The 16,232-nt window shown below is 40.3% G+C and overlaps 1 protein-coding gene across 1 annotated transcript in view; it reads left to right on the forward strand.

The window, feature by feature from the left end:
• Positions 1–16,232, forward strand: part of LOC118369791 (AT-rich interactive domain-containing protein 5B-like) — a 62,770-nt gene that overhangs the window by 11,972 nt on the left and 34,566 nt on the right. Inside the window, exon 4 of the mRNA XM_035754492.2 lies at positions 6,899–7,129. Coding sequence (XP_035610385.2) covers positions 6,899–7,129 — 231 coding nt within the window. The remainder of the gene's footprint in view (positions 1–6,898; positions 7,130–16,232) is intronic.

Below are 16,232 nucleotides of genomic sequence, written 5' to 3' on the forward strand. Positions count from 1 at the left end.
CATTCATTTTGCTTGCGAATAAACAATGTGGCTTTTATTAGATAGGTTGCCAAGGCTTGTTGAGTCAGTATGCCTTACCCTTTAGTTTTTATTGCCAGCCAATCATCCCACCATAATGTCCTTGAATATTTCATGAGAACATATATTAGTCCATCTGTGTTATGAATGCATTTCAAGCTGCTCCAGTTGCAGTCTTTTTGTGCACATTACAGTTACAGCCTGGAATTCAATCAGATCTGCACTGCGGGCAACCCATACTGCAAAAACAGCTTTACCATTCATATTCACTGCATAGGAACAATGTAATTGTTGTCAGTGGGGGTTATTAGGGCTGTCAAACTCAGGTTAAATGATTGCCTTTCCACTGACATTGTTTAAAAAAAGTTTCAACATAAATCACAAGTTGCAGTATTCGTACATCGTCTTGAATAATGTGCATATTTTAAATTGCACGGTTAGTTTTCGCATACAAGTCTTACATTGCATGAGGAAAATATCACCCAATTCGGGAAGTACTTTTGGACAGTTTGAGATTTTTTTTGTTTGTTTCTTAAAAAGTATGATACTTCTCCCCGTGAGAACAAAGAAAGGCACAGGGCTAGTTCATAAACTGTTTTCCGTCCTGTTGTCCTGGCAGTTATTTCATTTCCGTCCTTTGTGTATTGGCCACTTGGTAAATCCGTATTATTCAGCAGCTCTGTTACTCTCCACCATTTCCCCCAGTCATGTTTGTGAAAACTCATTAAAAAGTTAACAGTTTCTTTGAGGCATAGATAGTGGATCTTTTGAGGAAGTTTGTCAGTTTTATTTGTGCGTTGTGTTACACATCAATATGAACAGACGGGCTAATAGGATATTTTAAAATGTAACGCTTCAAGGTTTTTGGGGTACAAAAAAACCTGTTTCATCAATATGGCGCTAATGTCATTATTCCGTTAGTAGAAATAAATGTTCCAGTAGTTGTTCTTACATTAATCCATGTAAATTGTTCATTGTACTGGATGTAATTATTTAAATAGGTCCAGTTGGCTTAGCCTATTTACTGTTTATTTTAAGCTTCCCTGTACAGATCTGCTGACATGAGAGGTTCTTACATAATGACAGGAATTCACAATGGGCTCTGTTGAGTGACAGCCCCCACCCAGTCCTCTCTCATTATAGTCCTTAGAATGGGAAACATGCATGTCCTGAATAGCCTGTTGTTTTCTCCCCTTTCCTTTCTGTCCTTAACTGAAACATATTAAATCATGTTCCTTTCTATGTCTGTAGCCCCTCAGTGGTCTGCCATGATTTACAATGGGGGGCTTTGAGGAAATATACACAGCAAGTTTCGTCAGGAATGACATGTAATTCCCTCTGACCCAATTCCCAATCTTTAGATGAATAGTTTTCTACCCTTCCCATGTAAACCTCGACTAAAGTGGGAACTCTGTGTCCCATTAAAGGTACATTTAAAGGAAACATCACATCCATTTTATTCCAGAATGCACAGAGAATGTACAGGCCAGGAACTCAGTCATAATCTTTATGATCCAAGATCACAGCTGCTCAATGGAGTTTGTGTCGAACAACGCCGCGTGACAAATGGAAAGGTCGGTCCATCAGAAGAGATTGTATATTATCTTATGGGAGAAAAGGCCTTTAGATTTAGACATAGAAATAGTGGAATTAAATGCCTCAGATTTCCCCTGACCTTCTTTTCATCCTCAGAACTAGTCATTTACACTGAAAATCTCCTTTGGGCAAGGTTTTCTATGTAACAGCCTGGCCACTGTTAATAATTTGTGAATAAGGAGTAGCGCAACAGTGCAGTATCTAGATTGGGAAAGGCAAACAGAGCCATTAATCTCTCTGGATGAATAAAACAAAGAACAAGGTGCAATGTTGAGGCCTGTTTACCACAGACAATAGCTATTGACTGTCAGTTCTGTAAAATCTCTGTTTCTGCTTGTCTAAGTCGACTTTCTTGTTCCTACCAGTAATACCTCGCTGGTATATACAATTATGGGTCTCATGTTTAGAGTATGATTGTGGTGATGCAGGGTTGAAGCTATAATTTGGTTCAGGCTTAAAAGACCTCTGGAACATTGGGATGCTGCCTTGTTTGTAACCGCCATAGTCTTTGATAGTCAAAGGAACCAATTTGGCACAAGGAGCTCTGAATAATTTTATCATGTATTACAGAGCCTATTAAATGCAAACTTTTCAATCTAGCAATCAATAACACAGACAGCTTACACTGGCCCCATGCCAATGACATTAGAGCTGCTAGCGCTTGTTGCTAGGGAGCAGAGCCCGCTTAGGGGAAGGAATGTTTAATGTAATAGAATCACATAAATCAACTCAGGGAAAGTGCTCTTGTTTTTTTCTAAACCATTTGAAATGGGGGTATGTTTTTGAAAATGTTGTTTATTGCAATGTTTCAATGCAAACTGTGAGAACATCTGGAACCAAATTAAGAAGTGTTCAGAGCAATTGTGCTGCGTTTTTTTTCTGTACGCATATAGCTGGCCTAAATTCTTGCGCAGCACACTTGAATAAATTGAGGTGAAAATTATATAAACGTTTCTTTTTTGTTTCAGGACACCCTCCCCTCCCTCCCCTCCCCCCAATCCCCACAAAAAAATAGAACAGAAAGAGGCACTTTAGTGCCATTAGATAATTAAGAACAGGAACCAACTTGCAGAGAGAGCAGCCCTCTGCTGTCCTTCCTTCATACAGTTTTAATAGAACATTTCCTCTGGGCGTTTGTGCCCTTTTGTGAGAATACCATTCCCTTTGAAGGCTTTACAGATATGCCTTGTGAATATAACAGCGACTAATAGTTATCTTAAGGCTGATCTAAACCAGGAAATGTTTTGATGCAACTGATATTATGGGTTGTTGTGAAGAGGCGAGTCAATACTTGATTGGAGCCCATTGAATCATGGTGGCTACATTATGCGTCATGAATATGAAGGGATAAAAGAAAATCTCCCTAGGGAGGAGAAGCTAGTCGTTACTGAAATATGATTGTCTTTTTGCATTCCGTCCAATATTTATTACTGGCAGATGCCATGCTTTTTTGGTTCAATAAAGACAAACAGCTTGAGAGCCAGCCTGCATATAGCTCTCTGTGTCACGTCCTTTATATGAAAACCGTAGATGCTGCAGGAAAGAGAGGCGGATGAATCAGAGAGGTGTTATACATTATGAAAGGAGTCTTGGGTAAATGGAAACAGGGCAACCTCTGAAATCAATACAGAGCTGAACAGCAAAAAAAGGCAGTGGATGGGGAGAGAATACAAAATAGTCTCCTTGTCCAGTTTCCCTAGTTTATTCCCTGTACTTTGATAAGCTTTACATTTAGTTTTGATATCCGTGCGGTACCTACTGTAAGAACAGATATCAATGTGTCGCTATTGGCTCATAAGACTAGGCTCCAGTAAATTCCTTGTCTGGTTAGATGATGTGGAAATGTTGACAACAGCAAATTTCAGCCGAGTGAGTGATTTAGGACTTAGTGACTGAAAGATAGTATGAGAATAATGTTTTTCAGCATTTTCACTCACGGTGTTTGAAATAGTTTTTCCCCCTGGTGTAAAGATTTTAAGCTTGTTTGAAATGTAAGCCATACAACACCAATTTCGTTAATACATTGGGCTGTTACCTAGAGTAAAACATTTTCTTGGAGTCTGTGTTGGAAAATAGATGTTCCTTTATTCTGCATCATGTAGTCTCTGTTGAAGGAAACCCAGAAGTAGGTTTGAAAGGGTTGCTAGCATTGACCGGAGAAGTGGAAAGCAAAAAAGCTCTCATTGCCTATGGTTGTTCAGAGTAATGGTGATGCAGGAAGCAGCAGTATTATAAATAGTAGGCCTATATCCCAGAATCACCGACCTTGACCTTGAGTTGTCTTGGAATTGGAGTTCTGTACTTGCTTATGCAGGCACTATAATCCATCTGCTGTATAATTACGGTTGAATAGCATATTTTGTAATACACTCTTATATGTCCTCGGTTATGAATAGTAATGAACCGTCTTGAATGGTTATGATGACATCCTGTCACATTGTGTTTATGCTGATGATACAGACCCTGTTGTGTATATTAGCTTTGAGATTACTTGACGATGCATAAATATATATATATATATATACATACATATATACACACACACGTTACATGGTAGTTTAATCATCACAGAAGGGCCTCTAGGTCCTACACTAAAGGCTGCTTGTCAAAACCAGCTGCTTTAGTAAAGAGAGAGAAAGAGAAACTGGCATAATGTTCTTTCTCTCCGTCTTTCAACTCTCTAGTAACAGAGCTAAGGCTCCAGCCAATTCAAATTTGTATGTAAAGATCCTTTATTTGAAAAGATCAGATTTGATGAACAAAGGGACATTAAGGTTGTACATACCATTCCATTCCATTATATACCATTCCATTATTTACCATTACATTATATACCATTATATTACATTATATACCATTACATTGCATTACACACACACACTCTCTTGCACACACCACACGTTTTCTTCTTCTATCTTCGTCGGTACCTAAAATGAATTTCCTTTCAAAATCCTATTTTCCCCTAAACATAACCCTTACCCTAACCTTAACCCAAACCATAAACATAACTCCTAACCCTAACCCTAAACCTAACCCCTAAGCTTACAATAGCCTCTGTCCTGGTGGGGACATGGGAAATGTCCCCACGAGGGAGAATTACTCTTGTTTTACTATCTTTGTGGGGACTTTTGGGAATTTTAGGTCCCCACAATGTTAGAAGAACCAACACACACACACACACTTAGTCCTACTATACAGTAAATCCCCCATGGCTTCTTCACCAAATTGAATATAATCAAAAGAATGCTGGGAGGGCCCTCAGGAGATTGCCAGGTTCCATAGTTGGCTAGTTCAAATAGAATCCTTGACATTTGGAAACAAACCATGTGCCACCAAGCAGTAATTGCATACGACCACAGAAACACACATCTGTGCTGTGTGTGTTTGAGGATGGGGGCTTTCATTGCCTGCCTTTTGAAGTATTATTAATGTGTAGTTATCTGGCTCTGTTGTCTGTGAAAGGTACTTGTATTGGACTATGGTATCTAATAGGGCTGGGCTGTGGACACCAAATTGGAGCAAGGTGTGCCACCAATCCTTGTTCAATAGAAATGCAAATTTTATATTCAGATCATATTTCATATAAATGATTATCATCAACAGTCAATAATATTGATACCTATGATGAATTATTCTCCATATCGCCCAGAACCTAGTTCAGGTACTTCATTTTAAAAGTCTCATTGTTATATTGTGGAATGTTTGAGTAGGTGCTACTATAGAATGCCTACATTCAAAACCTCATTATGGATTACACCTCTGGCTGGATATGTGCGAAGAAATGCCATCCAGGGATTATTCAACATATTCAGTCTATACTTATACTGTATGCAGAGTGAAAGAGAGGAGTAGGGAGAGAGAGGATGGTCAATTAGTGTTTAATTTCTATGTGTGTAAGGTTTCCATTGTACTGGTCTACCAATTTGACCAACTCAACCTTACTCTTCTGTACGAAGGTTGCATACATGGTGGATTTTTATGCTTAGATGGACAAAGGGGTATATATTATTCTTTCAAGGCTAATAGTACTTGTTTGGGCTCAATACTAGTATATTTCACCACTATAAAATATATAGTTTTTCCTGTCACACAATTGCATGATATGCTTATAGATTGGGATGGCAGGTAGCCTAGCGGTTAGAGCATTGGACCTGTAACTTAAACGTTGCACGATCATATCTCCGAGCTGACAAGGAAAAATCTGTCATTCTGCCCCTGAACAAGGCAGTTAACCCACTGTTCCTAGGCCGTCATTGAAAATAAGAATTTGTTCTTAACTGACTTGCCTAGTTAAATAAAGGTAAAATAAATATGAGGCTATAGGATCTGTGTACTGCAGTGTAGTGTAGTGACGATAGCATATAAGAAGCTATTATCTGATGATAGCACCAGAAGTAAACAAAGGGGTTAGCTTATTTCAACCCTGCAGGCGCTACACAAAACGCTGAAATAAAATATAAAACATGCATTACCTTTGACGAGCTTCTTAAACATCACAATTGGTCCTTTTGTTCGATTAATTCTGTCCATATATATCCAAAATGTCCATTTATAAAGCACGTTTGTCCCAGAAAAAAAACAGCTTACAAAAAACGCAACGTCACTACAGAATATTTCAAAAGTTGCCTATAAACTTTGCCAAAATATTTCAAACTACTTTTGTAATACAACTTTGGGTATTTTTAAACGTTAATAATCGATCAAATTGTAGACGGGGCAATCTGTGTTCAATACAGGAATGAAAACAAACCAGCGCCACTTTTCACGTCTTGCGCAACTCACAAAAATGTACCCAGTTTCTAGTTGGCCTACTTCTTCATTGCACAAATGAATAACCTCAACCAAATTCCAAAGACTGGTGACATCCAGTGGAAGCGGTAGGAACTGAAAACAGGTTCCTAAGAAATATCTCTGGGCAAGGACAACTCAGGGAACAGAGAGAGGGAAAAAAAATGAAATTAGGCACGTTATTTATCCAAAAGTGAAAATTCTGCCCCCTAGCCCCAAGAGGTGTTAAGGGGCATTTCTTACATGCTTGTTTTCCTAAAGTGAGAAATCCTGGGAAAACTGCTGCTTGAATTTACTTATAAGTTGCTTATAAACACCAGCATATCTAGATGTGAAGATATTTTAGTTGTCTTGACATTTGCCTCTGCTATTATCAAGTCGTACTCATTCCCGTATTCAAGTGAAATGTGTCATTATCAGGGGGTGGGGGTGGGTTTAAACTATATTTGTTTGGAACTAGGGCTGAATGTTTGTTTGAAATATTGTTTTGCTCCAGGCCAGGAAGATGACGGCAGGAAGGTTCTGGTGCTGAGCTATCCCCAGTACTGCCGTTACCGCTCTGTCCTGGCCCGGCTCAGAGAGCAGCCGTCGGCCCTGCTGACGAACCACACTGTGCTGGCTCTGGGCGGCATCGCCTCCCTACACAGCACAACACGCATCCTCTACTGCAGGGACACCTTCGAACACCCCACCCTGCTGCAGAACGAGAGTGTCTGCGACGAGTTCGGTAAGTCCCAAAATGCTAGGGTGCAGGAAGCACCTGTTCCGCTTTAAAAGGTTTTCTCCAATTTTGCGCCGACTGAACACCGCACAGGGTTGAGGTCACTTCCACTTTGATTCAAGTCACTTCGAGGGATGGATTGAATTGAAAGTCTCTATGTGACCTTGAATTGAAATTCCCTATGTGGACCTGAGATGATTCAGTTCACTTCCAAAACGGACTGAATTGAAATGGAACTGACCCCAACACTGCAAAACACACCATACTGATGAGTATCATCTGTCCTTAAGATAGTCTTTGTTTAAAGGCCCAGCGCAGCCCAGTGATTTTCCTATGTTATATATATATTTCCACAGTATGAGATTGGAATAAGCCTGTGAAATTGTGAAAATTATAATAATTACCTTTTAGTGTGAGAGCGGTTTGAAAAGACCTACTGAAATTTCAGCCTGTTTTGGTGGGATGGAGTTTTGGCCTCCCTAGTGACATCATCAGGCGGTAAATGATTTATAGTTCATTATAAATAACATGTCACAATATGGCGCGTAGCGTTTGATTTGCCTGCAAGGAGAACCCCAGCTTCACTAAAACCATTGACAACTGCGTGCCATTTTTAAGGATATAAGAAAAGTGAACTATTTGGTTGTAATATCATCAGCTCTTGAAGAGAATAGTCGGAACTACACAGTTCTGATTATTCTAGGAAAAACAATTGCGCACATTTAGCTCTATCATCTCTCAATATTGGCCACCATTAATTTGATATTTGTGTAATATAAATTCAAAGTGAACTATACCTGTCAAGTGTGAGTGATTTAGGTTAATTTCCTATCCTTTGTGGGTTCTGCCTGTCAAGCAGCATAAGGGCGCATTTTCCGATGTACTGTTAGCTTGCAAAGTAAACATTACCAGCTATGGGTAGAAACTTTGCACAGTTAGCTAAACATAGTGGTAAGTCAGGGTGGCGCAGTGGTCTAAGGCACTGCATCGCAGTGCTAGCTGTGCCACCAGAGACTCTGGGTTCGAGCCTAGGCTCTGTCGCAGCCGGCCGTGACCGGGAGGTCCATGGGGTGACGCACAAGTGGCCTAGCGTCATCCGGGTTAGGGAGGGTTTGGCCGGAAGGGATATCCTTGTCTCGTTGCACACTAGTGACTCCTGTGGTGGGCCCGGGCACAGTGCGTGCTGTGCTTGAGAAATTGATCTTTGCTAAAAAGCTGCTTTTGTTTCTTTTTCACCATTTTGATTCAAAACAATCACAGTAAGGTACATAATTGATTTGATATTGAGATAAAAACGGCTGGCTTTAACCCATTTTTTTTATAGCTTAACTCTTTGGTCCTTTTGAATTATAGCTTAACTCACCGTAATTGTGGAACAGGTAAAACAATTTGGAGAGATTGTCTGTGTGGTAAATTAATTTTAAAAGAAAAATGAGGAGGTGAGGGGAAACTTTTTTATGCGTAGGAAAATCTGGTATGAATGAATAGCAAGCTCACATTCTCCTGCTGCTCATACTGTTGGCTCATTGTGCCAGCACATGTAAGTGTCACACCGCATTCAGGCACAAGTCTTTTTCACTCTCTGACTGAAGTGTCATTACGTAAACACCACTTCTTTCAGTACGTCACATTAATATGTGTTTCATTCGTGTTAGGAAACATTAAATTCACCCATGTTTAATCCAGATTTGTATTAGGTCAAGTGCCAGGGGCAGTGAATAATGGGGCGTTGTTAAAGCTAGAAGTGACTGGAAACGATTGTATTTATGCTTTTCCAATGCTAATCCTGACCTTTAACATTGGCCAAGTCTTTTTCTAGCATTGCCCATTTAACAGACGTTCTTTTTTTATTCAAGTGAATTGACAGCCACCTCACGGTGTGTGGACAGAATGTCATTTGTGTCACTGCAGAACTACTGGAACACTGCTAATAATTAAAATGCTGCTATCTAGAGAGGACCAAATGCCACTGTCATTTAGAGAACGTTAAGGGTTTATTTTGGTTTGGTTACTCAAGGCCCGTGTAATAGCAGGGCAGCTTGACATGATGTCACTTAGTATCATGTACTTACTTCCTATTTCCATATTCATGTAGCCTCATTTCTACCAAACTGTGGAGAGGATGATGACAATGTGACTATTGCATATTATTATCATATTTTCTGTGAACATACTCTTCAGTACAACCACACAGATATGACGGAAGAAAAATGAGTCATTACATAACATAGTCTACAAAGAAAGGTTTGAAGAAATGTTTGCGTTCCAAGACATTTCCTCTGCGAGATAGTTAGAGGCAGTAAGATTAACTTTGCTCTGTGGTAATCATACTAAAATTGTAATTCTGTGGTTGGAATATGCTGTGAGAGAACATGTTGTCTTGAACATTGGTATAATTACATGCCTGGCAACAGTGGAACCATGCTTTGAGAATATTGTGAGACAAGTTCTTCTTATTTTCCTGCGACAAAGTAATAATGTTGCTTACCCTCCCAGCCCCCACCTCTGAGAAACATAATACCCATTGCTTAAATAAACAGTGTTTTGAAAGCTGATGAGGTACTTATGTTTGAGGTGAAACTACAGGCTCATTCGTTCGTTTAGTCTTTTATTCAAACTGCTATGTCTGGGAAGGAGATAAAATCTATATGTTTTTGTGCAAAAACTGTTATTGTTTGCCTGTTTGAAATGTTTCCGCTCAGATTTTGGGGTTTCATGTTTATTAAAGTGGAACATTTTCTGGAATCCATCTGAATCCTTTTAGTAATCCTCGGGGGGGAAAGATTTATTGCTGGATATTAATGCTACCCAGATGCATAGATCCTAAAGAGATTCTATTTTTATCGTATTGTGAATTGAAGGGCACTCGCTCTGGAGTGTAAACTTTGTAAATGTTCCTGTAAAAGCACTGTAGCATGGCCAGGATGAGAGCAGAATATAAACACACTGATAAAGGAGTGATTTCCTTTGTGTGCCTGTGTCACTCCCCTCCACTGAATCCCAGTAGAGCTGGAGATTGCCTAAGACAGGCCCATTTTTATCCTGCTAAACTGTTAACATGTGCTCCCCTATAGATTGGAAGAGTTCCTGCTCTGAAACCTTTCTTCCAAAGCTAAAATCAGGCTATATAGCTGCCACTGTTTTAATGTATTTGGGTAATCATAGAGATGTAATTTTCTTATCTTTCTGAACCTCCCATCAATTCGGAACTGTGTTAACCATGGTCATGCATTTTTTATCATCCATATGCCATATCATGAAACATTAAGGATTAAGGATTTAAGCATGTGAAAAAAAATGTTTTCATGTTAAGAAGAACCTCACATTGGTACTGAATTAAAAGCATTTTCAGTCCACTGATAGCATGACTGTGTGACGAAGCATAATATCCCTTGTTTTGTATCCTAATTAATCAGAAACAAGCTGCCCAGATGCACATTACTACAGGCCTTTTGTCTGTACATTATTACAGGACTTTTGTCTGTACATTAAACAGCCTGGAGAGGTATGATTTATCTGGACAAGGACTTTCACAGGCTCTTGAAGTCGCTTAATTCCTACACAACTCATCGTATAGAGGTTGTGGAGTAGTATGCTGGGGCCTGGAGTCAATGAGTCACGAGGGATGATATTACACACCCTTGAAGTTTGTATTTTAAATGGGAAGTTTGAGTGAAAATAAGGCCACATGCAAAAATGGATGAACTTCCCCTTTAAGTGCGTTGTGTGGGCAGTCTTTTGCTCCTATCATATTTGCAGGTAGAGGAATGTTGGTATTTTTGAACATCGTTTATGAGTATCGTAAATAGCATCACTCTTACTAACACTACTTCCTCATCACGGTACAATGAAGAAGGAAGGCATCTGTGTTATTCAGCGAGGGAAACATCTCACTATCTCTCAGAGGAATAAATTACCCTACAAACAGACAATAGGTAGTGGAAAAGCATGCCCTGACCTATTTGAAATGAGTATACATTTATTATTTATCACCACCACAGTTTAATGCTCAAAGATTTTACATGACAAAGTCGTCACAATAGCTCTTTGGTTAACTCAATCCCATCAAATGTAACTGGAGCGTAATCTATTGGAATGCATTATGGTTTATTGATGTATGGGTGTGTTTATTCATGCATTCATTTATTTATAGGTCGCTGTGATTTCTCCTTTCCCGGTAATGAATAGCATAAGTCTTGAGCTCCTCCACTGCTGGGTAGTTATATATGAAACAGATTCTTTGATTTTTAAAAGCCCCAGCCAGACCCATTTCGTTTTTGTTTCACTCTGTCAATATCAATAATCTGGAAACGTTTGAAGGTTAGCCCGTTTTTAGCAAATCCCACATTACGTCATTTTGTCTGTTTTACATTCGCTCTCACAGAAAGACATGCCGTATTTGGGACAGCCCCTCTGTGTGTTGTTAGGCTTGACTTTCATCCTTAAAAGGGATTTTCTTCTCTCTAAACAATAGCCATTTAGTGACACTGCCAACTCATAGGCACAAGACGAATCTGAACTCCACTGTATGTAAACTGCTCAGATATATATTTTTAGAACATGACACTATTAATGTATTTGTTTGATATTTTCCTCCTTTTTGACAACAGAGCAACACTTGTATCTTTCTTAATGGGACAGAGGAGATGTATGGTGGGGTGGGGACAGAGCATTTGGTGTGTTCAAATCACACACTGTGACTGGATCTAAATGGAGCACGGGGATGTTGTCAGGTTTTTTCAAGGTCAGAGTTCAGATCATTCTTTACTCTGCTTGTCAGCTTGGTTGTGGTTTAAAGCTGGCAGAGTTTGGAGAATGATGTCTGTTAATGAGTCCCAATGGCATGCTGCAAAGATCATGAGTGTATCACATGAGGAGGAAAGTGGACAGCGAGAATGAAAGGCAGAGGGAAATATTATATATGCATCATTTTAAAAGAGCAGGATTAAAGAATGCTCGTTGAACTGTACGTTTAAGTTAAATGTATGGTATTGTACATGTGAGAATGGTATAGGGGCAATTTAATGCTTGAGTGTACTTTGAGTGTATTAGTGTACACTCAAGCACTGCTACTTTATGAGTTTGCTCAGCACAATCACACAAATTCACACCCTCTAACACACTCCACCCAATGAAAATGATTTCATAATCCTCACCATAATAAACGTCTTTGAACAGTTTAATTGGCTCTTCCTGGAATCACTCCGTTTCACTTCATTTGATCTGATGAAAGAGTAATGTTCCCTTCCCAAGGGGTGCATACACAACACTGCACAAATAAAGCTGCAGTGGCAAATGACAGCAATAATAAACAAGGCAAATTCATACGCACTTCTGATAATTTTAGCTCAAATTGCTTTTGTTTATTAGCTAATCATGTTAATTAGCGGATCTTGTTTAAAGTGAATTTCATATTTATTCCAGGAGGATGAAAGACCATGGTTATTCGGTAAAAGTGAGGTATCAGAGGGTTGTTGGGTAAGATGTGACACAAATATTCTTTTCACACAACATTTTAAAATGACATACAGTAGACACTGCCATCTAAGAAGGTATTTTGAGCCTTTGTGACTTGGAAAGTGGGTCTACACGAAGACATGTAGTATATGTAAAGCTGAAACAGAGGGACAGAGACATGGACAACAAAAAAGAGTATTGGTCTTTGCAGGGGAACATAATAAACCTTAGGGCCATTATTTAACAACATCCAGATATTGCAGACGTGTCTTCAGCTGTATCAGGAGCTTCGAGGGCTGTTAACTTTAACTCTGTGGTTAAATAAAATAAAGATGTTTTATTGTCACACACTGGATAGGTGCAGTGAAATGTGTGGTTTTACAGGGTATCCCAACCAGATGGAATAGTAGTGGACATAAAGGAAGTGTGTATGCCCTCTTAAAAGGAAAGGTTCACCCATTTTGAATGGTATATAATTTTTGAGCATCTCCGAGTGATGTTCTACACTCTTAGAAAAAAGGGTGCTATCTAGAACCTAAATTGGTTCTTCGGCTGCCCCCCTAGGAGAACCCTTTGAAAAACAATTTTTAGTTCAAGGTAGAACCCTTTTGGGTTCCATGAAGATCCCTTTCTACAAAGGATTCTACATGGAACCAAAATGATTCTACCTGAAACCAAAAAAAGGTTCTACCTGGAACCAAAAAAGGGTCCTCCTATGGGGACAGCCGAAGTAACCCTTTTGGAGCTCTTTTTTCTAAGAGTGTATCGAGTTCTTGCTGAGCTCTTGCTGTTCATGCAGGCAGAAATACAGTCGGTACACTGGAAGTTAATAGGAAGATTACTTTTAGATCGCAAAAATATCTATCATACAGGTCAGATTTCAATACTGTCTGATGTCATCATGTGGGAGGTCTTCTCTCGAATGAGCCATTGATCATATATATATATATATATATATATATATATATTTTTTTTTTAGATATTCCTACCTCGAGATATGTGTAATTTAACAGAGGGTGAACCAGATGTGTCCTCTTCGATCCAGGGTGCATTGCATGGTGCTGTTGCAAACATCAGACTCCAATGCGAAGCACACAATCTGCAGGTTGAACATGGTGAGATTGTAAACTCCTAAATTGAAAGTGCAGTTTGTTTAGGTGATTTTACAGCTAACTAGCTACTTCACATGCTGTTATTGACTTTCGTATTATTGTGTGTAGCTACGTTTGCTAGCTAGCCAGCCAACTTCACACTCCCAGTCGGTATCAGATAGAAAGTCACGGCTCAGGCCGCCTGTGGGGAAAACAACCTGTAAACCTAGGTTTCCCTCAGTGGCTCACAGCAAAAACGTAACCTTTTTCAAACGCAATTGTCTTGTTGTCTGTTTTTAGTCAATTGCAAAACTACATTGAAGAAAAGTACAACATGTCTAAAGATGACTTTAGACATGCCAAGATAAGGCAAAGCAGTGCGACACAAACAACAACACAGAGTTACACATGTATTAAACAAGCATACAGTTAATAACATAATAGGGAAAAAAATAAAGTCTATATACAGTGTGTGCAAATGGCGTGAGGAGGTAAGGCAATAAATAGGCCATAGTAGCGAAGTAATTACAATTTAGCAAATTAACACTGGAGTGATAGATGAGCAGATGGTGATGTGCAAGTACAAATACTGGTGTGCAAAGGAGCAGAAAAGTAAATAAAAACAATATGGGGATGAGGAAGGTAGATTGGGTGGGCCATTTACAGATGGGCTATGTACAGCTGCAGCGATCGGTTAGCTGCACAGATAGCTGATGTTTAAAGTTAGTGAGGGAACTCACTAACTACTGTATAAGTCTAAAGCTTCAACGATTTTTGCAATTTGATCCAGTCATTGGCAGCAGAGAACTGGAAGGAAAGGGGTCCAAAGGAGGTGTTGGCTTTGGGGATGACCAGTGAAATATACCTGCTGGATATACCACCATTGCGACCTGCATGCTATGGGTGGGTGTTGCTATGGTGACCAGTGAGCTGAGATAAGGCAGAGCTTTACCGAGGAAAGACTTATAGATGACCTGGAGCCAGTGGGTTTGGCGATAAATATGTAGCGAGGACCAGCCAACAAGAGCATACAGGTTGCAATGGTGGGTAGTATATGGGGCTTTGGTGACAAAATGGATGGCACTGTGATAGACTGCATCCAATTTGCTGAGTAGAGTTTTTGAGGCTATTTTGTAAATGACATCGTCGAAGTCAAGGATCGGCATGTTAGTCCGTTTTGCGAGGGTATGTTTGGCAGCATGAGTGAAGGAGGCTTTGTTGCGAAATAGGAAGCCGATTCTAGATTTGATTTTGGATTGGAGATGCTTAATATGAGTCTGGAAGGAGAGTTTACAGTCGAGCCAGACACCTAGGTATTTGTAGTTGTCCACATATTCTAAGTCAGAACCTTCCAGAGTAGTGATGCTGGTTGGGCAGCGAACGGTTGGAGTTGGAGGCCACGGAAGGAGTGTTGTATGGCATTGAAGGTTAGTTAACACAGTGTCCAAAGAAGGGCCAGATGTATACAGAATGGTGTCGTCTGCGTAGAGGTGGATCAGGGAATCACCCGCAGCAAGAGCAACATCATTGATATATACAGAGAAAAGAGTCGGCCCGAGAATAGAACCCTGTGGCACCCCCATAGAGAATGCCAGCGGTCCGGACAACAAGCCCTCTGATTTGACACACTGAACTCTGTCTGAGAACCAAGGCTGTTGAGTCTGCCGATAAGAACACAGTGATTGACAGAGTCGAAGCCTTGGCCAGGTCGATGAAGACGGCTGCACAGTACTGTTTTTTATCAATGAAGGTTTTGATATCTTTTTGTACCTTGAGCGTGGCTGAGGTGCACCCGTGACCAGCTCGGAAACCGGATTGCACAGCGGAGAAGGTATGGTGGGATTCGATATGGTCAGTGATCTGTTTATTAACTTGGCTTTCGAAGACTTTAGAAAGGCAGGGCAGGATGGATACGGGTCTATAACAGTTTGGGTCTAGAGTGCCTCCCCCTTTGAAGAGGGGGATGACTGCGTTCACATTCCAGTCTTTAGGGATCTGGGACGATACGAAAGAGAGGTTGAACAGACTGGTAATAGGAGTTGCAACAATGGCGGCGGATAATTTTAGAAAGAGAGGGTCCAGATTGTCTAGCCCAGCTGATTTGTACGGGTCCAGGTTTTGCAGCTCTTTCAGAACATCTGCTATCTGGATTTGGGTGAAGGAGAAGCTGGGGAGGCTTGGGGAAGTAGCTGCGGGGGTGCGGAGCTGTTGGCCGGGGTTGGGGTAGCCAGGAGGAAAGCATAGCCAGACGTAGAGAAATGCTTATTGAAATTCTCGATTATCATGGATTTATCGGTGGTGACCGTGTTATCTAGCCTCAGTGCAGTGGGCAGCTGGGAGGAGGTGCTCTTATTCTCCATGGACTTTACAGTGTCCCAAAACTTTTTGGAGTTAGAGCTACAGGATGAACATTTCTGTTTTAAAAAGCTAGCCTCTGCTTTCCTGACTGACTGCGTGTATTGGTTCCTGACTTCCCTGAAAAGTTGCATATCGCGGGGACTATTCAATGCTAATGCAGTCCGCTACAGGATGTTTTTGTGCTGGTCGAGGGCAGTCAGGTC

The sequence above is a fragment of the Oncorhynchus keta genome, chromosome 36, assembly GCF_023373465.1.
Source record: "Oncorhynchus keta strain PuntledgeMale-10-30-2019 chromosome 36, Oket_V2, whole genome shotgun sequence".
NCBI lineage: Eukaryota > Metazoa > Chordata > Actinopteri > Salmoniformes > Salmonidae > Oncorhynchus > Oncorhynchus keta.